Source organism: Triturus cristatus, chromosome 3_2 (genome assembly GCF_964204655.1).
Source record: "Triturus cristatus chromosome 3_2, aTriCri1.1, whole genome shotgun sequence".
NCBI classification, from domain to species: domain Eukaryota; kingdom Metazoa; phylum Chordata; class Amphibia; order Caudata; family Salamandridae; genus Triturus; species Triturus cristatus.
This window is the reverse complement of record NC_140584.1, coordinates 853,847,664-853,872,344: the sequence shown is the minus strand read 5'-3', so window position 1 is coordinate 853,872,344 and position 24,681 is coordinate 853,847,664. Positions and strand designations below refer to the sequence as shown.

Below are 24,681 nucleotides of genomic sequence, written 5' to 3'. Positions count from 1 at the left end.
TTCCGCAGGTGTGCCGCGACCACCGCCATGCACTTGGAGAACGTCCGTGGCGCAGACTTCAGGCCAAACGGGAGCACGGAATACTGGTAATGGTTGTTGCCTACCAGAAACCTCAGGAATTTGCGATGCTTCGGTGCGATCGGCACATGAAAGTAAGCGTCCTGCAGATCTATGGCGCACAGCCAGTCTCCTCGATGCAACTGAGGGTAAATCTGATGCAGGGACAACATACGGAACTTTTCTCGCCGGATCCACCTGTTTGCCTGACGCAGATCCAGAATAGGCCTGAACTCGTTCTTGTCTTTTTTTCTTACGAGAAAGAACCGTGAGTAGAGACCTTTTCCTTTTTGCCTCAAAGGAACAGCTTCTATCGCCTTCTTTTTTAATAGAACGTCCGCCTCCCGCTGGAGCTCCCGCACCATGTGAAGGGAGCGCACTGGTGGAATCTGTGGAGGCGAACTGGTGAAACGAAGACAGTAGCCATTGCAAACAATATTCAGCACCCACTTGTCCTGTGTTATTGTCCTCCACTCTGCCAGGTAGTGTTGAATACTTCCCCCCACCGGAGCGGGTAACGGATGAGGGGGAAGTAACTTTTCAGGGCTTCGACCCGGACGGGCCCTTGTTCCCCGCCGAGGACTGATGCTGGCCTCTGCCCCTCTGGCGCTTCTGAAAGGGCTGCCTGTGGTACTGCTGCTGCTGCTGGGGCTGTTGCTGGGGGCCCGACTGACGCCCTTGGCCCCTCTGCTTGGTGTAGCGCCTGCCCGAGGAACGGAAGGACCTCCTCTGCTCCTTAGGCCGCTCCAGCCCCACCGCCTTCAGGGTCTCCGCCTCAGCCTTCATGCGGGCCATCTCGTCATCCGCATGCGACCCGAATAACGTCGTGCCAGAGAATGGTAGATTGGCGATCTTCTGCTGCGCTTCCGGCTTGAGCGGAGTCAGCCGCAGCCAGGAATGCCTCCTCATATGTATGCCGTGGCAGTACCCATGGGCCGCCAACAACGATACGTCCCCCGCCGCACTGATGATCTGATTAGAGACCATCATGCCCTCGTTCAGCACCTCCTGAAAATCCTCCCTCTTGTCTCTGGGCAGGGAGGCCGCGAACTGTTGCAGGGAGTCCCAAAGCGACCTGTCATAGCGCCCCAACAGAGCGGAGGCGCTAGCGGCCTTCATTGTAGTAGCCGACGTGGAGCACATCCTCCTCCCCAAGGAGTCCATTTTGCGACTCTCCTTATCCGGGGGAGCCGTGGAGGAAGGCGTCGTAGAGTGTTGCTTACGAGCCGCCGCCACGATAACGGAATCCGGTGGGGGGTCCACTCTGAGGAACGCCGGATCCGAGTCAGGGGCCCTGTACTTCTTTGACAGTCTCGAGGGCGCCGGCTTCACCACAGCCGGCGTTAAGAACACCTCCATCGCAGGTTCCTCCAGTCCTGGGACCAGCGGGAGGAGGGGGCGCGACAGATGTACTTTATGCAAAGTCTCAAAAATCACAGACGTAGTGGGAATAGGGGTAGTCACTGATATCCCCAACTTCGCAGCCCCTCTCAGCAACACCTCCTGGAACGTGGCAATGTCATCCACTGGAGAGACGCGGGAAGGAGGCGTCTCTGACAGCGAGGGCGAATACTTGCCAGCCCCCGGAGAGTACGTGCCCCTCGACCCTCTGGAACGGGACCGATACCTCCGTCGACCATGTCCAGAGCGAGTGGAGGATCTGCGCCTACTCCGTGAGCGCCTGCGAGGGCGAGAGCGAGATCTCTGCCGGTGAGGGACCCTCGGGGGAGGAGGCGGTGGCCGCGGTGGTGAGGCAGGCAGCTGAGGCACGGGCAGAGGCAGCGGAGGAGGTGGAGGAGGAGGCAGAGGAGGCGGAGGAAGAGGAGGAGGAGGAGGAGGAGGAGGAGGCTGAGGAGGAGGAGGCAGTGCAGGCACCGGTGGAGGCGCCGGTGGAAGGTCGGGCACCTGAGGCAAAGGGGGCCGCTGGGTACGCAGCGGGGTCAGATGGTCTGAAGCCCCATCACTTCTAGCCGGAGAGCCCCCATCATCATTGTCCGGGCTCGCGGCCATTCTCCTCTTCTTGGCGGGCCTGTCCCGCGGGGAAGCCACCGAAGGCGAACGTCTGCGCCTCCCTGATCCTCGACTGGAGATCGTAATCACCGAGGACGTATTCCCCGATGTCTGGGACGTCGAACTGTACCTCGACCTCGAACGGCGTCTCTTCGCCCTCGACGACGAGTGCCGCCCCGCAGTCGACCGTCCTCTCGACGTCGAACCAAGTCTCCTCGACGTCGACCTTGATCGCCGTCGTCGGGGTGTCTGCCGCGACGTCGACTGTCTCCTCGACGCCGACTTCTGGCGTCTCGACGTCGACCGCCGGTGCCTCGGCGTCGACTGCTGCGATCTCGACGTCGATCGTCGGTATCTCGACGTCGATCGTTGGTATCTCGACGTCGATCGCTGGTATCTCGACGTCGATCGGTGGTGTCTCGACGTCGATCGTTGGTGTCTCGACGTCGACCTGCGTCTCGGCGTCGACCGCCTCCGCTTCGACGGCGGGCGCCGGGATCTCGGCGTCGACTCCGTCAGCGTCGAGCCGTGGGTAGACGGCGGCGAGTGCAGTCCATGGGGCTCGGTACGACGTCGATGTGTTGTCGACGTCGACCGCGACACCTGCGACGGCGACCCGGTCCCGGGTCCCGCCGGCCCCTCCCTCGACGTCGAACGCCGAGGCTGCCGCGACCCAGAGCCCTGGATCGACGGCGAACATACCGGTGCCTTCTCTCTCGCCGTCGACGTCGTCGCCTTCGACGTCGAACGCGACCTACCAGCCGGTAGTCGTCGTTTCTGCTCCTTTTTCTGCCCGGAGGTCCCTCCCGGGGCTGGAGCATGGGCGGAGGAGGGGGAATGGGACCCTCCATGCCCTGAAGTCTCACCGGTCCTCTGCTTCTCCTGTCCCTGAAGGCGAGTCTTCTCCCGGTCCCTCAGGGTCCTTTTCGAAAAGGTGCCGCAGATGTCACAGGCAGCTGGGACATGTGAGGGCGACAAGCAGAGGATACACACCTCATGTGGGTCCGTCTTAGCCTTCTTCTTTCCACACTCAGGGCATTTATCGAATAAAGCCATGCTGAGAGTGGGCCAAAACTGCTCCAGATTGCAGGCAGTAGTAGACAAAGGCTCTAGACGTCGAATGAAACCACTTTTAATCCAAAAAATCCAATTTTAACTAAGTAAACCACCCAAAAGGGTAGAGCTCAAGCTCCAGGGTCCTGCTAGCAGGAGCCGGAAAAAAGAACTGAAAGTAACTTGTGTTGGCTGTGCATCCTGGGATACCGGGGGTCTCTGGAGAGTTTCTTAAAGGCACGGTATCCCTTTAGCAGACACATAATGACAGCCTATAGGGCTTGTCTGTCCACCCCTTCCTCTCTATTGTTTAAAGGGATTTTGGTGAAGGGAGTGTGTGATAATAAAGGAACATGTCAAATGTGAATAAAAAATGACATTTCAACTTTATTTTGGCTTTTGTGTTCACTTCAGAGGAAGTGCTGGCCAGTGCAGCCTTGTTGTGATTAGGCTGTATTATTTTGTCTGTCTCTTAAGTGTCTTTGCAGGTTGCAAATGCGGACAGCTTAAGAGATATTTTTGATTGCTCCGGGGTCCCCGCACATGGGCGGGGATTATTCATAGATTATGACTATACACAGAGATCCCCTACTACAGAACACCTGCTACAATGTAGTAATTTTGAATCTTTGCGTTTTTATAAACTTGTTCAGAAACCTTAGGTCTAATATTGACCGTAATGTTCCGTCCACCTTTGGAATTAGGGAGTATGTTGAATATACTCCGTTGTGCTTTTCCTTGTGCGGTACGTGTTCTATTGCGTGTTTTCCCTGAAGTTCTTTCACCTCTTTGACTAGGTGAGATAATTCTTCTTTTGAATGTGTCCTTTGCTTTGGCCGCCTTTGCAGAGTCTGTTTTGTTAACTCTATACAGTAACCGTGCTGTATTATGTTTAGAATCCACTTGTCTGTGGTTATTTCTCTCCACTTTTGTTGGAAACGTTTTAGTCTGCCTCCTACTGGAGTGGTATGTAGGAGGAACTGTAAACTGTTTTTTTCTTGTTTTGGTAACTGCTTCTTTTTTTCGTGTGTACTGTCACTGCTGTTTGTGAGTGTACCTCCTTGTGAGTGCAGTCACTTGGTAGAGGTTTGTTGTCCACCTGTTTGTGGCTGACCTCTGCCACCGGGACGCCCTCGAAAGTATCCTCTTCCTTGATATTGCCAGCTTTGTTGCTGTCCCTGTTGTGTGCCCTGGTTTCCAGCTTGGTATGTCTGCTGGTAACCTTGATGTGAGGTAGTAGGTTGGTATGTACCTCTTCCTGCTTGTTTTCTTGATGGTGTGCCTCTATGCATGCCTCTGAACTGCAGAGCCCCCATGGACCTTGCTGTTTCATTGTCCTTTTTTAGTTGATTTAGCTTTTCATCAACTTCAGTACCAAACAATTGTTCTCCATTGAATGGTGAATTCATGATGTTGCTTTGCACTTCTGGCTTGAAGCCTGATATTCTCAGCCATGCATTCCTCCTTTCCGTTATGCCAATAATCATTTGTATGCTAGATGTTTCAGCAGCATCAAGGGCAGATTTTAAACATGTATTTGTAATGTTTTTGCCCTCTTCCACCAGGTGGCTAGCTCTGCTGGAATTGTTCTGGTAGGTTTTGCAACAGTTTTCCTACCGCCTCCCAATGTTGGTACACATGCCTGTTCAACAATGCATTTGAATTTGCTATGCGCCACTGATTAGGTGCGCTTCTCTCCGCCTTCCTTCCTACGAGGTCCATCCCCTTGCTTTCCTTGTCTGGAGGTGGTCCCACTGTAGTTGATACATTTGCTCTCTTTCTTGCTGTTGAGGCAATGATAGAGTCAGCTGGCACAGATCCCCTGATGTATATAGGGTCTTTAGAGGAGTGTTTATACTTCTTCTCTGCCCTTGGTGTTATAGCCTTGCATGTAGCAGGCTCTTTAAATGCCTCTTTCCCTTGGTCTAAGACACTAGGCAGCATTAGTAGGAATTGATTCCTAGATTGTGTAGGCATTAGGTTCTCTAATAAAAAACAGGACTGAGGTTTTTCTTCCTCTAGCTGAACCCCATACGTTTCTGCAGCCTTTTTAAGCACTTGATTATACATGCCAATGTCATCTGGGGGTGATGGTCTCGAAGGATATGACTCCACAGCCTCCTCCGGCGATTCGGCGTCGAGATCTTGCCATTGGAGCTCTTGATTCTCTGAAATCGCCGATTCAGCGTATGCTTGTTCGTCTTCCTCGACGTCTTCCCCGAAGAAGTATGAACCTTCTTCTTCGATCTGTTCGGGGGGTCTTTTTTTTTTTTTTTTTTTTTGAAAACCTTTATTGATATTTCAATCAATTACACTTTCAATCAATTACACGTATGGGCCTACAACCCCCAGGGCCGGCCGCTAAACAGTCAGGATAACAGAAAGCAAATCTATCACAGTCAGCACCTCGGGGTGCAAAATCTCGACGTTAGCATACTCTCAGTCTCTGAACGGCCCAAGTAGGAGACAAGGATAATAAAGGTTTACATTTTATAATAGAAGAGGATGGAAGGATCAGGCGCCAAACAGTTTCCCAGCAGCGAAAAATGGCAGGCAGAATGATGAACGTAAACAATAAACAGCAGTCTATCTAGGCAATGGCGCTGAAACAGGAAGTTCAGGATGTGAAGGATTGACACGGCCATTTGCGCCTGCGACCCCCCTGCCCCAAGACCCAGGAAACTCCACGGAAATTATGGCACTCCGGAAACAGCAGTGATTAACAACAAAGGAGTTCTACCATGCTGATCCCAGAAAAAGACAGAGAAGAATAAGAGAAGAAAAGGAGGCCATAGAAAAAAGGGATTAAAGACTAAAGAATCCCCCCCCCAACCCCCCACCCTGCACCTCTGCAGATGAGTACGGCCCCCCCCCCCCCCAGCAGTGTGCCTGTCGCCCCTGAACCAGACCCGAAATATAGAAGAAACAGAGAAAAAGAGTAGGAAAAGAACCCCCACCAGACGGGGGGGTAGAGAGAGTATTAATAAACTGGAGGAGGGCCTGTAAAACACGCCCCCGGCTTCTCCCCCCCGCACCATACGTTTTCCCGCAAAGCATACAATACAGAACACGAAATCGACCCTGTCAAAATGAAGTAAGGAGCATTACGCACTTGGTACACTGACAGTTATGCCGTGAGAGCACACAACGCCCGAGCCCGCCCGCCTAGTAGATAACCATCTCTGAAGGGTCAGCCTCATCCTTGGCCACTCTTTGCAAACCCACCCATGCATACCCCTCGTCCCAGTGCCATGTCCAGTGTTACCAGGAAGAAAAGCGTCCAATAAAGATCAGGAAGCGACACACACAAGTAGGGTAGAGGGCTCTGAAGGTCGACACAATCAGCTCTATGGAGGGTCGTCTTTCCCAGTGCTGAGCCAGGATTTACACTGCACACCAGGCCCAGGAAGGCGGAATCAGGCAGAGTAGGCGACCGTTGCTTGGATGGTGCCTGAGTCGTCGGAGGCCGCGCACGGGACAAGGCCACCACCCCCCACTCAGGTCCGAAACCTCCGGAACAGACCAGATCCACAGCCAGCTGATCGCACGTTAATATACTGTCCGGAGAGTCCAGGCGTGCACTATTCACAGGGGCGGCCACTACACTGTCCCCTCGTGCGCGGTGTAAGAAGTCCCAGTGTACCTGGGGATAGGCAGGCGGCAACTGTTCCAACGCTGATGTCACTCCATCGAGCTTGCTCCCCAACACCCAGGCGCCGTGAACCAAGGTGGAATGAAGGGCACCGAGGGCCTCGAGAAGGTCACCGTACCCCAGTACAGCTCCCGGCGCTTGCTCCGCTACGCTCCTCAGAGGCGCACCCTCCCAATCCTGCTGCAACCCAGTGTACAGGATAGTGGACACTGTCCTACTAAAATGGCCGCTGGGTAGATCCAACCCAGATCGGGACCGGGACTCAGGCCCAAGCGCCTCGGGTTCCATGTCGCTGGAAACAGGGTTCCGGGGGCAGGCAAATGATGTGTCCGGTGTGTGGTCACGGGCCACAGTCGTCCCCACCACGGACCAGCGCCCGCGAAAATCCGGGAGCAGCCCGCGAGAATCGGGGCGAGTTACGGGCGGCGTCCGGGCAGCTCACCGGCGAAGGCTGAAGCAATCACTGGAGAGTCTTGGAGTGGCCACCTCGGGCACGCACCCGTTCCGCTACGCGTAGTGGTAGGAACGACCACGGCGAAACGCAGGCCGACATTCGCACCACTCCGGCAGTCCGACTCCACCCAGTCACCGAAGGCCGCTGTTGTTACACTGCCGCCCGGCCACGGCGTCCACTCGAGGTCCCGGCTCCAGGGCTGCACAGGCCGCAAACTTCAGACGGACATTTCTCCGGCGGTATCGCTGCCAGAAACTTCGGGGTCACGCGGTCGGTTGCCGCTCGCGTTTACCAACACGGGCAGATAGCGCAGGCTAAGGATCTCGTGCAGGATATCTGTGCGGGGTGCGGAGGTTCACGGAGCCGGGAGCCTACGCTGCCATCCCGGTCGCCATCTTGGCTCCTCCTCCTGTTCGGGGGGTCTTGGTGGTATTGGTTCTTCAGCAACCTTTTCAGCTTTCATTTCTCTTGCTTTCGGTAGTATCTTGAATTGCTTCAAGCTTTCGGCAAAGTCTTTTTTGCATTGAAGGATATTTGCCATTTCGGCTTCGAGTCTTCTTCTCTTTTTCTCAATCTCAGCCGCGCGTGTTTCGGCGTTGAGATTTTCCGCTTTCCGTTTTTCGGCTGACTATGCCGAACCGGTCGTTGAGGTTTGTTTCGGTGTCTCTTTCTTCGACTCTGAGGCGTCCTTTTCCAGACTGTCTTTCGACGTCTTTGTTTTTTCGAGGACCTTTGCCGTTCCGGAGTCCTAACTCAAGTTCCTACATTCTGTTTTTGTTTGTCTGCATCAACGGTCGCCGAAAGCTTTGACACGAAGCATCCCTTTTTCTAGTTTTTTCGAGGTCGGCGACTCCTACCTCCTTCGAAGTCTTCTTCTCTACTTCTACGACCAAGACTTCTCTTTCCTCGTCGCCTTCTGGTCCTTCGACAACGTTTTTTTCATCCTCATTGGAGAGGCCCAGCTCCCGCAGCGATGGCGGAGGTCCTTGGCCTTGCATGTTCTAATTGGCTCGTCGCTGCATTTCTCTTACTCTCAATGTCTTCGGGGTGAAGACGGAACAGACGTTACAGTCGTCGCTTTGATGACCCAGCAGCAGGCACAGGTTACAGACTGGATGCTGTTACTTTTGAGTGTATTTGTGGTGGCAGTTCTTACAGAACTTGAACGGCGTCATGTCCATTACCGCGCCCAGGGAGCTCCCTGCATGCGCATTCTCGATTTCTTCCCTTCGTCGAATTTCGGTGGTCTTCGATTTAAAGTTGAAAGTGGAAGACCCTGTTCTACCGATTTCTTCAATACTTCTCTCTGATTTTCAACGATTCTTCTCTCCAATCTTGGGAACTTCACCATATTGATCCAGACCCAATGGTGGGAAAAAAGAATCTGAAGACAACTACCAAAGGTGGGAGCTTCCGGAGGAAGCCCGTCGACGATACAGAAGGGCACCAAATGGTACTACGTCGATGCCCACCAACAACAACAAAAAAAACAACCAAAAAAAAAGAGAAGAAATACTACCATTCCGGACCCAACCACTAGATGGCGGAATAATGCACAGCATAGTGAATCCAGAAAAGATTCACGCTGCAAAACACTGGTTTCTTGAAACTTTGAAGCTGCCTTTGAGCGCCCTACGTTCACCTTAATAGAAAAAGGTTTCAATAACCTTGACTCCATTGCACGGCTCAGAGCATTATTTTGGGATCATATTATGTCGAAAAATGCTCTAAGACCGATTAAATGTACTCTCTGTGGGTCCTTCTTATTGAGAGAGTTGGGAATCTGACCTGATCTTACTATATAAACGACTCTCGACAAATTGTGATTGTCTCACTATTGGGACAGCCTAGCTTCTGTTCTGCTCAGTACTTCTAATATCCCCGTAAAAGAGTACTAGAAAAAAGTCAAAGACAGGAGGGTTGATAAAACTCATAAGCAAGGTCTGGTATAGACATGATTTTTAAAAGCACCCCATATTTTAAAGATTATCGGACTCTTGTTTAACCGCAATACGCCAAGCTACTGAATTTGAAGTTTAGCCTGGACGCATGGCACTTAGCCACCTTTACTCAAAAATGATCCTCGGGGTCGCAAACAATGCGCTCTCACTTTTGGGGGCAACCGAGAACCTGAGTTTAATTCCGTACTATTTTGACTGGCTTATCGATCTCAAAGGAGGAATGGATTGTACCAGCTATTAAAGTAATAGGGCCTAATAATTAGGCATTTGTAATGATTTGGGAGCCTTTGTGTATGAAAATCTGTCTCCAGCCTACCTTCACAGACTTTCACCTTAAATTACGACCCTTATGAGTTTTCCACACTGCTCACTTATTCTAGGACATGGTTTGCTAATTCGGGTATCATAGAAGTTGCAAAATATTGGTAGAACAGCCCCATGTTACCCAGCAGATTAGCCTTCTGCCCAGAGCTGAAGCTAATAGCAGCATTTGAAAAGTCTGAAATGTTTTTGTGGCTTTTATAAGTGTGCATGGTGCTTTTCAAAAGATGTTAGACTGCCAGATTTGCATTCTTGAACCTATTACTGCATTCAGTCTGAGGGAAGCTTATACTGTAACTGTCAGTGCTTTACGACGTTTGTGTGTGAGGGAAGCTTACACTGCAGTGCTGTACATCTGTGTATGAGGGATGCTTACACTGCAGCTGCCAGTGCTGTATATATTGTGTGTGAGGGATGCTTGTACTGCAGCTGCCAGTGCTGTATGTTGTGTGTGTGTCAAGGAAGCATATACTGTGGCTGCCAGCGCTGTACATCTTCTTTGTGTGTGGGAAGCTTAGACTGCAGCTGCTTTGCTGTACATCTTGTGTGTGAGGGCTACATTGCCGCTGCCAGTGCTGTGCATTTTCTGTGTGAGGGAAGCTTACACTGCAGCTGCCAGTGCTGTACATCTTGTGTGTGTGAGGAAATCTTACAATGCAGCTGCCAGCACTGGACAGCTTGTGTGTGTGAGGGAAGCTTACACTGCAGTGCTGTACATCTTGCGTATGTGAGGGATGCTTACATTATAGCTGCCAGCGCTGTAAATTGTTTGTGTGTGTGTGTGTTAGGGAAGCTTACACTGCATCTGCAAGTACTGTACATCTTGTGTGTGAGGGAAACTTACACTGCAGATGCCAGCACTATACATCTTCTGTGTGTGAGGGAAGCTTAAACTGCAGCTGTCAGTGCTGTATGTCTCCTTGGTGTGAGGGAGGGTTACACTGCATCTATTAAAGCTGTATCGGCTGTGTGTATGAGGGAAGCTTGCACTGCTGCATGGGCTCTGTATGTGATTGGAGCTTGCACTGCTGCTAGTGCTGCACATGTTCTGGGACCATAAGTCATTATTCTCCTTCCCACACCTCTTTTCTCCCGCTGTATTAATTATCTTCCTCAATAGTGGAATTTACACGTTTTCCTGTAAATGCCACTGACAAAGCGGAGGCAGCTCCCACATTTCATGCTGACATTTCTCTGTTTTCTCTTACAGCCATAGTTATCGTGTTTGACGTTAATGATGTCGCTTCTCTGGATCACACCAGGTAAAGAGAAGGGAGAGAGGTCCTGCCTGCGTGCGATGCAGGAGAATAAACTCAATGCCCCTAATTTTTGCAGAGCACAGAAGCTTTTCCACAATTTCCCCTTTCTTCATGTAGGTTTTTTTTCTTCCAGGCAGTGGCTTCAAGATGCCCTAAAGGAGAATGACCCTTCCTCTGTCCTGCTCTTCCTAGTTGGCACGAAGAAGGACCTCAGTGTAAGTGTGGCAGAAAGAAAAAAAAAACATCTGGGGTTGCCCCCGCCTCCTGGTCCTCTTTCACTCTACAGGTGGGCTGGGCACATATAGCACAATTTGGTGCTGCTGCCACTGAATACAGCCTTTGGGCATTTCATCTGTGGTGATGGGGTCGGGACATAGTGGACCTCAGTGCAGCCACGCCTGGAGCTCTGCTGCTATGCAGACACTTCTGAGAGAGGTTCATGCGTAAGCCTTTTACAATGTTCCTTGCAAAATATTTAGAAATAGAGTAAAAACTAAAGATGCAGAGGCGAAGCTACTCGTGATGTGTTAACTCATGGTAGGAGCTCTAGAATTCCTTGCCATAGATCGCCGCCAGCTACAATACACCTTTCCCGTCAAGTTTTAGTAGCCCCTGCACGTCCGTCCCATTGGCATACTGAACTGGTTTAATGATGGCCTGCCTCTCCTGGAGACCCAGCCCGCATACGTCTCTTGATGCTACCCGTGCATACTGTAATCCAGCACAACCATAACCGAAACACCCCGCTGCCCAAGTTGTATCATTTAGTGCATGCATTTACTCACTACATCGCAGACTGATAACAATCGTGTAATGGGGTTCTCAACTACAACTGTCTGACAATCTCAGCGTTTACTGCTCTGGGCTGGACGTGCAATGACAGAGTTGGACTCCTCCCAAGCTTCTCATCACACGTCCTCTTCCAAGGAACGGCCCACTTATAGTGGAAAGCATGTGACAAGACAACCACTGTTCGATCCAATAATCTAGAATATTAAAAAGTAAATAGTACAGTACTTTAAGTTGACAGGGGGATGGTGAAGGGTATACACCAGCTACCCTCTGCACGGTGCATTCCAAGGTCATTCAGTTCTTCTGAAATTTGCACAATGCACACAGGTTTTTGAGCACCTGGGTAAACTTGTTGATTTTGCAGCATGAAATTATTCTAGATTCACTTGACCTCATTTTAAACTAACCCAGAAACATGTGGGGTTCTTGGAAAACAGCGAGAGTTGACTTATGTCAGATGTAGTGATTTGTTTACTTTTTGTCAGTCTCTCTCACAGTACTCCCTCATTGAGAAGGATGCTCTCAAGATAGCCAAAGAAATGCAGGCAGAATACTGGACTGTCTCCTCTCTCACAGGTATGTCACCTTAGATTTCTAAAGAGCACAGCAGGTGCTGCGTGTAGTGTATTTTCTTCCTCTATTTAATTCTTTTTTGTCTAGGAGGTACAGTGTGTTCTGCAGGGGTGGTGTGCAATATTGTCCTATAGGAGGATACTGGGGCCAGCATCAGGGTGTATCCTACAGTTAAGACCTTCAATGACTGTGTCATTCTACTAGTGACTGAAGGTAGCGATTGCCTGCTGGAAGTAATGTTGTGCCAGACCAGGGGCTGTATTATACAACTTGGGGCATGTTCCTTGTTAGTACAGGGCGCACCTTTCAAAAGGCACTCTTGGTGCTAACAAGGAGAGTGTGCCGTATTAGATTAAATGTTCTTCCCGCTGGGCAGCAGTGAACTCGTGCTGCCCTCAGTGCAGCGCATTCAAGTGAAATACGGAGCGGCTTTGAAGCAGCTGCTCTGTTTTACTGGCAGCAACCGGTCTGCACTTTTAGGAGGGGTGAGAGATCCCCTTACAGGTGGGTGCAGTGAGTGACTGCACCCTCCTGCAAGGGAATGTCTAGGAGGCCCTCAAGATTGCTGGCATCAGGGGGCGCACAACAGCTTCTTTACCTTTGTGCCTGTGTCTAAAATACAGCTTGGGCGCATAGGCAAAGAGATTCCCTGATTTGCATGGGGCCAGGCCCCAAATGCAAATGAGGGAAAGCCATCTGGTTATAGCACTGGCGCTATATGTGCGCTGGCGCTATATGTATTACAGAAGGGGAAGCACAAGTGTCTGCTGCTCCTCCTGTAATACCAAAGTGCCTGGGTGCACAAAGCGGGTGCAAACGCCCATTGCGTGCCTTCAGGGCACTTTTTATAATACGATCTCAGGGCTCGAGTACTTATCTCATGTGACACTAGTTTTGCACTGTTTATTTCCTGCCACTCAAGGTGTTGCTTACCTACACATAAGCAAGGATAACTTAGGTTGTAAATAACAGCCAATTATCAACATTTTCAAAGTCTGTGGGTTTTCTGTGATATAAATGAATAATTTTTAGTATGTGCTTGTGAAGGTCCAGCAACCTTAAGTATGCACGTATAGGTAGTCATATAGTGCAAACCTAGCTGTGAAGAAAGGAACAGGGTCTATGGTGAGGGCCAAGGAGTGCAGTCGGAGAATTGCACGCAGTATGGGGAAGGGAACTGAGGGAGGTTGTATACTGTCAAGAAAGTGTTTTTTAAAAGGAAAATCTTCGGGGGTTTTCCTGAACAGGAGTAGGGTGGGAGCTGTTCTGGTGTTGATGGCAATTCTGTCACAGAATATTGGGGGCTCTGGAATGACCTGTACACATACACTGACCTAGTATGAAGTTTGAGACAGTATGCACCAACACATTTGACTAAACCTAATAGAGACGTTTAAACTTCCTCCAAATCTGTAGGCACTGAAGGAACCAGACTCTGGAGAAATCAAGTTCAAGAAACAAACTGTGAAAATATTTTGTTTAAGCCAGAGACTTTTTTGTGGATGAACACGAGACATGTTTTTCTGATCTGCAGGTGAGAATGTGAAGGATTTCTTCTTTCGGGTGGCATCGCTGACTTTTGAGTCCAGTGTGTTGGCAGAGCTGGAGAAAACAAACTCAAGAAAGATTGGGGATGTTGTGCGTGAGTATTGCTCTTTGATGAGAAAAGGAAATGGGGACAATTTTTTGCTGGCGCCTGTGATCTTGTGTCAAGAGGATCGATGTTGGAATGGAGCATTCTTGGTCACAGGGCAGCGGCGTGATGCAGCTTTGGACCACGACGAGACTGTGACAAAGGGCGGCACACCCTCATTCATGTACAGGGTTGGCATAGCTTGAGCTTTAAATGAAGACTAAAAAATCTTACATTTAGCCTAAACTGACTAAACCAAACTCCGTGTTTCCTGCCGGTGTATTAGTGGAAGGTTAACCTGTTTTAATCATCCACCTCAATATTAATAGATACATTTAAATTACTTATCGTTAGGAAAGTATTTCGCCGAGCCACCAGCAGACACACAGGACGATAAGCAACCTGCTACAGGAAAGGACAGATGGAAATCCTGGGGCTTGCTTAACCCCAACCCTTTGGCTTCATAACCAGCGTAGCTATTGCATTGAGGTTGGCAGAGATAGACCCTGGCCTTCGTTACCAAGGGTGGGAATAATGAAGACCCTCATCTTAGGTAAGATGGAAAAACAGTTGCTTAATGCCCCAACCCCACAACCAGTTTAGTACTCATCAAATTCATTCTGATTATTCCTCAGATATGGGACCACAATAGAGCATAGCGAATATGCTACTTACCAGTATGCATCTGTTCTTGGCATGTAGGGCTGCTGACATTCATATCTGTGCATAGATCGCCGCCTAGTGTTGGGTCCGGATGATTGCATAATGTTGTCCTGGAAGAGTCTTCGAAGTATCACGAGATAGGTGGCTCCTCCCCTGGACTACAGTGCGCATGGGCATCCTCTCCATCATCAGATTGTTTTTCGCCATTGTGGCAGTGATGGAGTAGATACAGTAAGTGATGACCATGCCATACAGTAATTCTGAGTGCTGCAGCCGCTACAGGCGCCGGGGAGGAGGGTGGGCGATATGAATGTCAGCAGCCCTACATGCCAAGAACAGATGCATACTGGTAAGTAGCATATTCGGTTCGAGGCATGTGGGCTGCTGAATTCATATCTGTGCATAGATTATATAGCAGTCCCTCCATTAGCGGCGGCTGCCCGTGTCAGCTGCAGCAGTCTGAAAAAGGGTCTTGAGAACAGCCTGTCCTACAGCTGCCTGCTGTTTTGAATGTACATCTACACAGTAGTGTTTAGTAAATGTATGTATAGTAGACCATGTGGCTGCTCTACATATTTCCTCTAAAGGAATGTTCCCTAGGAAAGCCATGGACGCCCCTAACTTTCGTGTTGAGTGGGCTCTTGGGGGAATCGTTAATGTGCGTTTAGCTTTTTCATAGCAAATTTGAATACATTTAACGATCCATCTGGCTATCCCTGCTTTGGAAATGGCGTTGCCCTTGTGTTGTGGAGAAAAGGTAACGAACATTTGTTTTGTTTTCCTAAAATCCTTTGTTCTGTCTATATAGTACATGAGGGCCCTCTTTACATCTAGTGTATGGAGCATTCTCTCTGCAACATTTTCTGGATTTGGAAAGAAAACAGGCAGTTCAATAGTCTGATTCGTGTGGAACTGCGATATCACTTTAGGCATGAATGTGGGGTTGGTACGTAGTACAACTCTGTTTGCGTGAACCTGTATGAATGGCTCTTGAATGGTTAGTGCCTGTGGTCACTAACTCTTCTCAACGAAGTGATTGCCACTAAGAAAGCTACTTTCCAGGTGAGGAATTGAATCTCACATGAATGTAGAGGTTCAAAAGGTGGACCCATCAATCTGGTGAGGACCACATTGAGGTTCCACACCGGTGCCGGTGGGTGTGTTGGAGGAATCACTCTTTTGAGTCCCTCTAAGAAGGCTTTGATGGCAGGCACTCTAAATAAAGAGAGGTGCTGCCTGTTCTGAAGATAGGCTGCTATTGCGGTTAGATGTATACGGATGGAGCTGTATGCCAGATTGCATCGGTATAAGTGTAACAGGTAACAGATGATGTTCTGAATGGATGCATCCAGCGGATTAATGTAATTGTTTTTACAGTAAATGACAAATCTTTTCCATTTAGCCGCATAGCAAGCTCTGGTCGTGGGTCTCCTGGCCTCCTTGATGATATTCATACATTCTGGAGGCAGGTTCAGGTAGCCAAACTCTAAGACTTCAGGAGCCAGATCGCCAGGTTCAGCTGTTGTGGATCTGGGTGCTGAATTTCGCCATGGTTCTGTGTTAAAAGTTTGGGTGTTAGCCGCAGTCTTTGAGGCGGCACCATGGAAAGTTCTAGTAACGTGGTGTACCATGGCTGGCGTGCCCACATTGGAGCAACCAGGATGAGTGTCATTGAGTGTTGCCTTAGTTTGCGTGCCACTAGCGGTATTAATGGCGCTGGGGGAAAAGCGTACGCAAATCTGCCTGACCAGTTCATCCATATCGTATTGCCCTGCGACTGTGGATGCGGGAACCTGCCGGCAAAGCTTTGGCATTTTACGTTTTCCCTTGTGGCGAATAGGTCTATCTGTGGATGACCCCACTGCTGGAAGTACGGTTGGAGTACTGATGGATGTAGCTCCCACTCGTGCATTTGGTGGCTGTGTCTGCTGAGCAGATCCGCCATTTGGTTGTCCTTGCCCGGGAGGTGTTCTGCCATGAGGAATATGTTCCTCTGAATGGCCCACCTCCACATGCTCTGAGCCAGATGAGACAACTGTGGAGAGTGTGTTCCTCCCTGCTTCTGTATGTAGTACATGGCAGTCATGTTGTCCGTCAGGATCAACACGACTTTGTTGCACAAGTGTACTTTGAATGCCTTCATTGCCAGGAAGATTGCCATCAGTTCCAGAAGGTTGATGTGCATCTTCTGTTGCTGTGTCGTCCATAGTCCCTGCACTGTGTAATTGAGTACATGAGCTCCCCATCCCTGGAGAGAAGCGTCCGCCGTCAGTATTATTTGTGGAACAGGCTCTTGGAACGGTCGGCCCTTGCAAAGGTTTTGTGGATTCCACCAATGCAGAGAGTTGTATGCCCGACCGCTCACCAACACTAGGTCTTTCAACTGTCCTTGAGTCTGATTCCATTGACGTGGCAAGCACTCCTGAAGCAGGCGCATATGTAGTCTCGCGTGTGGGACTATGAAGATGCAGGAGGCCATCATGCCTATCAACTGCATGAACACTCGCGCTGGAAGGGAGTGTTGAGGTCTGAACATTTTTATCAGCAGTTGCATGCTGTTGATCCTCACTAAATTTGGCTGAGCTTTGGCTGCGAGAGTGTCTATGGTCGCGCCCAGGTACTGCCGTACGTGGGCGGGTTGAAGATGTGACTTTGGATAATTTAGTGAGAATCCCAGACTGTGAAGAAGGTGGACGGTGTGGGATATGTGGCTGGCACACTGCTGGGCTAACTTTGCCTGAACAAGCCAGTCGTCCAGGTAAGGGAAGACTTGAATGTGCTGTCTCCTTAAGTGTGCAGCCACTGTCGCTAGGCACTTGGTAAAGACTCTGGGCGCCGTTGTTACTCCGAAAGGGAGTACTTTGAACTGATAATGCTGATCCTGAAGAGTGAACCTGAGGTTCGAGGCATGTGGGCTGCTGAATTCATATCTGTGCATAGATCGCCGCCTAGTGTTGGGTCCGGATGTTTGCACGTTGTTGTCCTGGAAGAGTCTTCGAGGTATCCTGGGATAGGTGACTCCTCCCCTGGACTACAGTGCGCATGGGCATCCCCTCCATCCTCAGATTGTTTTTTTCCGCCATTGGGTTCGGATGTGCTATCTTAGCTCAAGTTAGGAAAAACTTTATCGAGGCCAAAAGGCCTTTAGTTCGCGTCGGTACTGTTTTTCTCAATCGGTTTCGATACTCCTTTGTTAGTTTAACAACTTTCAGCACCGACTTTTCGCTTCTTACCTGCCCGTCGACGACATCGACGATGGAATCGAGGACACCGTTCAAAAGATGTCCGGTATGCAATGCGAAATATCCCCACATCGACGTCCATCCGGTGTGCAACAAATGCCTTTCGCCGGATCACGACGAATCGACATGCATGGCCTGTGCCCGGTTCCGTTCCAAGAAGACTCTACGGAATCGACGAGCGGCAAGACTCGAAGCGCAGCACGCGGCACCGGCCCCGGCAGACATCTTCAACGCCGAGACCGAAGATGTCGAAGAATTGGAGATCCTACCCTCCAGTCCCGTTTCCGAACATGACTCCGGATCGAACGACGTCGACGAATCACTCTTTCGCAGAGATGAAGACGACACCGAGGTAGGAGACTACGATGAGGCCTTAGGGGCCGAAGAGAGTAGCTCCAATGACGAGCAAGGCCTACCCGTTCAGACTGAAGAGAGCCCAGTGCCACACTCTATGGCTCCGGTCGAGGGATCGCCTTCGGGCCTTACCCGAGACCTATCCCGCAGTTCTTCGGTCCCGCCCTCGGGCCCGGCCTCGGACGTTCAGCGGCAGCCATTATTACCTAAACCGGCTGGTTTCCCTTCTTCCAAACCGAAACCGAAAGCTGCACTGGTTCAATCGAAACCGAAACCAAAAGTGGCGCTGGTCGGATCGAGGCCTTCCACACCTTCGACGCCAGCGAAGCGCGTCGGCACCGAGCGCACCAAGCCAGACTTCAGTGCCGAACTTGAAGCGGCCGACGTCGGAGTCGGCATACGGAAAAAGGCCTTCGGTGCCAACAAACCTGATCGGTTCCCGGCGTCGACGCCATCGACTCCGACACCAAAGGTCACACTGCCGGCTGCGTCTCACATCGCTTCCACGGCAACACCGAAGCCTCATGCATCGAAGACGTCGACGGCCATTCCCGCCCCTCGACTCGATGACCCGCCGGCGCCGAAAAAGTCGACGACCGCCTCGACAGACCTGGTCGGCACGAAAGCCTCAAAGACGCTCCAAGTCCGACCTGGTGCAGCACAAAGCAGCAAAACCAAAACGGTCCTCCAGGACACGTCGGGCTCCGGCCCAATAAAAGCTCCAGCAGCCTCTTCGGTGCCAGCCAACATTACTTTTGGCCTGCCTCCGTCCACGATCCCAAAAATATTCCAACTCAGGACACGGGTCGCCCACACCACAACTACACCTCATAAGGCGTCTCCGTCACATGTCATCGACGCCATCACCGGCAGGATGGTTATCCACGAACGGAGGATAACTTCGGAGCCACCTTTGGACCCTTTCCGGATCCCGCTAAAAAGGAAGCTGCCTGTGGACTCAGAACCTCTCCTAAGCGAATCTTACCACTCGCCCTACCAGGATCCACAATCATACTCTCCCACACACTCCGACACGGATGTGTTGGGGGATTACATGGATGACCAAGTCCCCTACCACGGAGACATAGACCCTGATTACCAACAGGACCCTGATCAAACTTGGGGCGACCCTGTAGATCCAGGTGCACCTCTAGATGCACAGGACCCACAACTCTATGGGGCGAAAACATCTCCCACAGAGGACACTGCAGCGTTCAACGCTCTTATCGAACGTGCCGCAAATAATCATGGAGTGCAGCTTCACTCTGACACCATCGAGGACGACTTTCTTATGGACACCTTTGCATCCTCAGAAAGACATGTAAAAACTCTGCCCATGTTGAAAGGGGTCCTCAAACCAGCCAAGGACATCTTCAAAGAACCCACCAGGGCACGAGTGATAAACCCCAGGATCGATAAGAAATACAGATCGGCGCCTGGGGACCCTACTTACATCAGAGGCCAATTACCACTAGACTCCATTGTCGTGGCGAATGCTCGCAAGAGGGCACACTCGCAGACGACAGGTGACGCTCCTCCCCCGGACAAAGAGTCCAAGGTGCTAGAGACCTCCGGCAAGCGAGTTGCCGCCCAGGCTGCCAACATATGGCGCATAGCCAACACTCAAGCGCTCCTCGCTCGCTACGATAGAGCGCACTATGACACATTGGAACAACTACTCCAACATCTCCCTGACCAGTACAAAGAAGGTGCAGAAATTCTTATCAGAGAGGGACAGCTACTCACAAATGCTTCCATCAAGTGTGCACTAGATGCCGCAGACACGGCTGCCAGGGCCATTAACACAAGCGTCATGCTGCGACGACATGCCTGGTTGCGAATCTCCGGATTCAAACCGGAGGTGCAAAATAATATACTCAACCAGCCTGTCAACCCCGACTATTTATTCGGACCGGAGGTTGACACCACCCTTGAGAAAATAAAAAAGGACACGGACACCGCAAAGTCCATGGGGGCTCTCCAGACTCAGTCCTTTCGGAGCAGCTCCTTTCGTCGCCCCGGAAATAGAGGAGCAGGTAGAGGACAGGGGTCACAGCAGACATACAACAAGGGCAATACACAAACCACCTACGATAAAAACACCCGGGTGGATATCGTGGCTCCAGTACAAAGGGAAGAGGACGCGGCTACGGCAACACCAGGTCCTCCCCCAAGAACAAGCAGTGACGCCCTCTCCCTTCCTCCCGACCACATAACACCTGTCGGGGGAAGGCTACAAAGGTTCCTGTCCACGTGGAACTCCATCACCACGGACAGGTGGGTCAAAGATATTGTCAAATACGGTTACTGTCTAGAGCTAACCTCCACTCCACCCACAATTCCTCCAAGAAACCGTCCTATGTCCTCAGAGCACTTAACGCTCTTACAGCAGGAGGTGCAAAGCATGCTTCTAAAAGGCGCAATAGAGGTCGTACCCGTCCACGAGCAAGGTACGGGGGTGTACTCCCTGTACTTTTTAATACCGAAGAAGGACGGGTCACTCAGACCTATATTAGACCTGAGACCCCTAAACAGATACATTCTTTCCGAGCATTTTCACATGCTCACTCTCCAGCAAGTCCTCCCGCTGCTCAAGCAGGGAGACTTTCTAGCCACACTGGACCTCAAGGATGCGTATTTCCACATACCCATTCACCCATCACACAAAAAATACCTCAGGTTCACTGTTCAAGGACAGCACTACCAATTCAGAGTCCTTCCCTTCGGCGTGACAACGGCACCAAGGGTGTTTACAAAGTGCCTAGCTACTGTGGCGGCACATCTACGGAGGCAGCACATACACGTCTACCCTTACCTGGACGACTGGCTCGTTCAAGCGAAGTCAGCCCAGCAATGTGCCAGCCACATGTCCCGCACCATTCACCTCCTTCACAGTCTGGGGTTCTCACTAAATTACCCAAAATCCCATCTCCAGCCCGCACACGTACAACAGTACCTAGGTGCGACTATAGACACTCTGGCAGCCACAGCTCAGCCAAATTTAGTGAGGATCAACAGCATGCAAATGCTGATCTCCAGGTTCAAACCCCAACACTCACTTCCAGCGCGAGTGTTCATGCAGTTGATAGGCATGATGGCCTCCTGCATTTTCATAGTCCCACACGCAAGATTACATATGCGCCCGCTTCAAGAGTGCTTAGCACGTCAGTGGAATCAGGCTCAAGGACAGTTAAAAGACCTAGTGTTGGTGAGCGGTCGGGCATACAACTCTCTGCATTGGTGGAATCCTCAAAACCTTTGCAAGGGCCGACTGTTCCAAGAGCCTGTTCCACAAATAGTACTGACAGCGGACGCGTCTCTCCAGGGATGGGGAGCTCATGTACTCCACTACACAGTGCAGGGACTATGGACAACACAACAGAAGAAGATGCACATCAACCTTCTGGAACTGATGGCAATCTTCCTGGCCATGAAGGCATTCAAAGTACATCTGTGCAACAAAGTCGTGTTGATCCGGACGGACAACATGACTGCCATGTACTACATACAGAAGCAGGGAGGAACACACTCTCCACAGTTGTCTTATCTGGCTCAGAGCATGTGGAAGTGGGCCATTCAGAGGAACATGTTCCTCATGGCAGAGCACCTCCCGGGCAAGGACAACCAGATGGCGGATCTGCTCAGCAGACACAGCCACCAGATGCACGAGTGGGAGTTACACCCATCAGTACTCCAACCGTACTTCCAGCAGTGGGGTCATCCAGAGATAGACCTCTTCGCCACAAGCGAAAACGCAAAATGCCAAAGCTTTGCCGCCAGGTTCCCACATCCGCAGTCGCAGGGCAATGCGATATGGATGAACTGGTCCGGCAGATTTGCGTACGCTTTTCCCCCAGCGCCGTTGATACCGCTGGTGGCTCGCAAACTCAGACAACACTCCCTGACACTCGTCCTAGTTGCTCCTACATGGGCACGCCAGCCATGGTGCACCACCTTCCTCGAACTTTCCGTGGTGCCGCATCAAAGGCTGCGGATCAAACCCGCGCATTTGACGCAGAACCATGGAGAGATTCAGCACCCAGATCCGCAACAGCTGAACCTGGCAATCTGGCTCCTGAAGTCCTAGAGTTTGGCTACCTCAACCTGCCACCTGACTGTATGGACTTCATCAAGGAGGCCAGGAGACCCACTACAAGAGCTTGCTATGCAGCCAAATGGAAAAGGTTCGTCATTTATTGCAGTAATAATGACATTAACCCGCTGGACGCATCCATCCAAAACATCATTTGTTACCTCTTACACCTATACCGATGCAATCTGGCGTACACCTCTATACGTGTCCATTTGACCGCAATCTCAGCCTATCTGCAAACCAGGCAGCACCTCTCACTATTCAGAGTGCCTGCCATCAAAGCATTCTTGGAAGGACTCAAACGAGTCATTCCACCAAGCCACCCACCGGCTCCAATGTGGAACCTCAACCTGGTCCTCACACGCCTGATGGGTCCACCCTTTGAACCTCTACACTCATGCGAGATTCAATTCCTCACCTGGAAAGTAGCTTTCCTGGTAGCAATCACTTCTTTAAGAAGGGTTAGTGAACTCCAGGCACTAACAGTTCAAGAGCCATTTATACAGGTTCACGCCAACAGGGTCGTACTACGTACCAACCCCAAATTCATGCCCAAGGTAATCTCGCAGTTCCACATGAATCAAACTATTGAACTGCCCGTTTTCTTCCAAAACCCACAAACTGTCGCGGAACGAGCACTCCATACACTAGACGTAAGGAGGACCCTCATGTACTACATCGACAGGACTAAACCCTTTAGGAAGACAAAACAACTGTTCGTTGCCTTTGCCCCACACCACAAAGGTAACGCCATCTCCAAAGCAGGGATAGCCAGATGGATAGCTAAGTGTATTCAAATTTGTTATCAAAAGGCAAAACGCATATTAACTATTCCCCCACGAGCCCACTCAACACGTAAGTTAGGGGCCTCCATGGCTTTTCTAGGAAATATTCCCCTGCATGATATATGTAGAGCAGCCACCTGGTCCACCACACACACATTTACCAAACACTATTGTGTAGATGTGCAATCAAAACAGCAGGCAGCTGTAGGACAGGCTGTTCTCAAAACCCTTTTTCAGACCGCTGCAGCTGGCACTGGTAGCCGCCGCTAATAGAGGGCACTGCTATACATTCTATGCACAGATATGAATTCAGCAGCCCACATGCCTCGAACTGAATATGCTACTTACCAGTATGCATCTGTTCTTGGCATGTAGGGCTGCTGACATTCATATCGCCCTCCCTCCTCCCCGGCGCCTGTAGCAGCTGCAGCTCTCAGAATTACTGTAAGCATGGTCATCACTTTTCTGTATCTACTCCATCACTGCCACAATGGCGAAAAACAATCTGAGGATGGAGGGGATGCCCATGCGCACTGTAGTCCAGGGGAGGAGTCACCTATCCCAGGATACCTCGAAGACTCTTCCAGGACAACAACGTGCAAACATCCGGACCCAACACTAGGCGGCGATCTATGCACAGATATGAATGTCAGCAGCCCTACATGCCAAGAACAGATGCATACTGGTAAGTAGCATATTCAATATTTTCTCTGTGATGGTGTATGGGTATGTGGAAATACGCATCCTTCAAATCCAGCGTTGCTAGGAAGTCTCCCTGACTGAGTAACGGCAGAACCTGCTGGAGGGTGAGCATATGAAAATGCTCTGACAGAATGTATTGGTTGAGAGGTCTCAGGTCCAGTATAGGTCTGAGAGACCCGTCCTTTTTTGGGATCAAGAAGTACAGAGAGTACACCCCTGACCCTCGTTGTTCTACAGGCACGAGCTCTATTGCTCCTTTCTGCAGCATACTTAGTACTTCCTGCTGCAATAATGCCAAGTGCTCTACGGACATAGGACGGTGCCTTGGTGGTATGTTGGGTGGATTGGATGTTAATTCCAGACAATAACCGTACTGGACAATTTCTCTGACCCACCTGTCTGTGGTGATGGATCTCCAGACTGGCAGGAACTGTTGGAGTCTCCCCCCGACCGGTGTTATGTGGTCGGGGGGCAGTGACAAGCCGTCACTGTTTGTTATTGGCGGAGGACCTGGTGTTGTTGTGTCCTCGTCCTCTGCCTTTGGTGCTGCATCCACAATATCCACCCCTATTGTTCTTATTATAGGTACTCTGGGTACCTCCTTTATTGTACTGCTGCTGGGACCCCTGACCTCTAGCTGCTCCTCTATTCCCGGGGCGACGAAAGGAGCCACTCCGAAACTGCTGCGACTGTAGAGCCCCCATAGATTTCGCAGTTTCAGTGTCCTTTTTAATCTTTTCTAGTGTAGTGTCAACCTCGGGGCCAAATAAAAAGTCTGGGTTGACTGGTTGATTCAAGATATTATTTTGAATTTCAGGTTTGAAACCTGATATTCTCAGCCATGCGTGCCTCCTCAACATCACACTAGTGTTGATTGCCCTTGCTGCAGTGTCAGCTGCATCTAGTGCGCATTTGATGGACGCATTTGTAATGAGTTGTCCCTCTCTGATGAGGAGCCCCGCTCCATCTTTGTAGTCATCTGGTAGGTGTTCTAGCAGTGTTTCTAGGGTATCGTAGTGTGACCTGTCGTATCTGGCCAGGAGTGCCTGAGTGTTGGCAATGCGCCAGATGTTTGCT

At 50.7% G+C, this 24,681-nt stretch overlaps 1 protein-coding gene across 3 annotated transcripts in view; it reads left to right on the top strand.

Moving 5' to 3' along the window:
• The window catches only part of RAB34 (RAB34, member RAS oncogene family), a 189,507-nt gene that overhangs the window by 104,098 nt on the left and 60,728 nt on the right, over positions 1-24,681 (top strand). For all 3 annotated transcript variants that reach the window (XM_085649135.1, XM_085649133.1, XM_085649134.1), the window contains exons 7-10: positions 10,719-10,770; positions 10,901-10,982; positions 12,045-12,135; positions 13,667-13,774. In XM_085649135.1, coding sequence (XP_085505261.1) covers positions 10,719-10,770; positions 10,901-10,982; positions 12,045-12,135; positions 13,667-13,774 — 333 coding nt within the window. The remainder of the gene's footprint in view (positions 1-10,718; positions 10,771-10,900; positions 10,983-12,044; positions 12,136-13,666; positions 13,775-24,681) is intronic.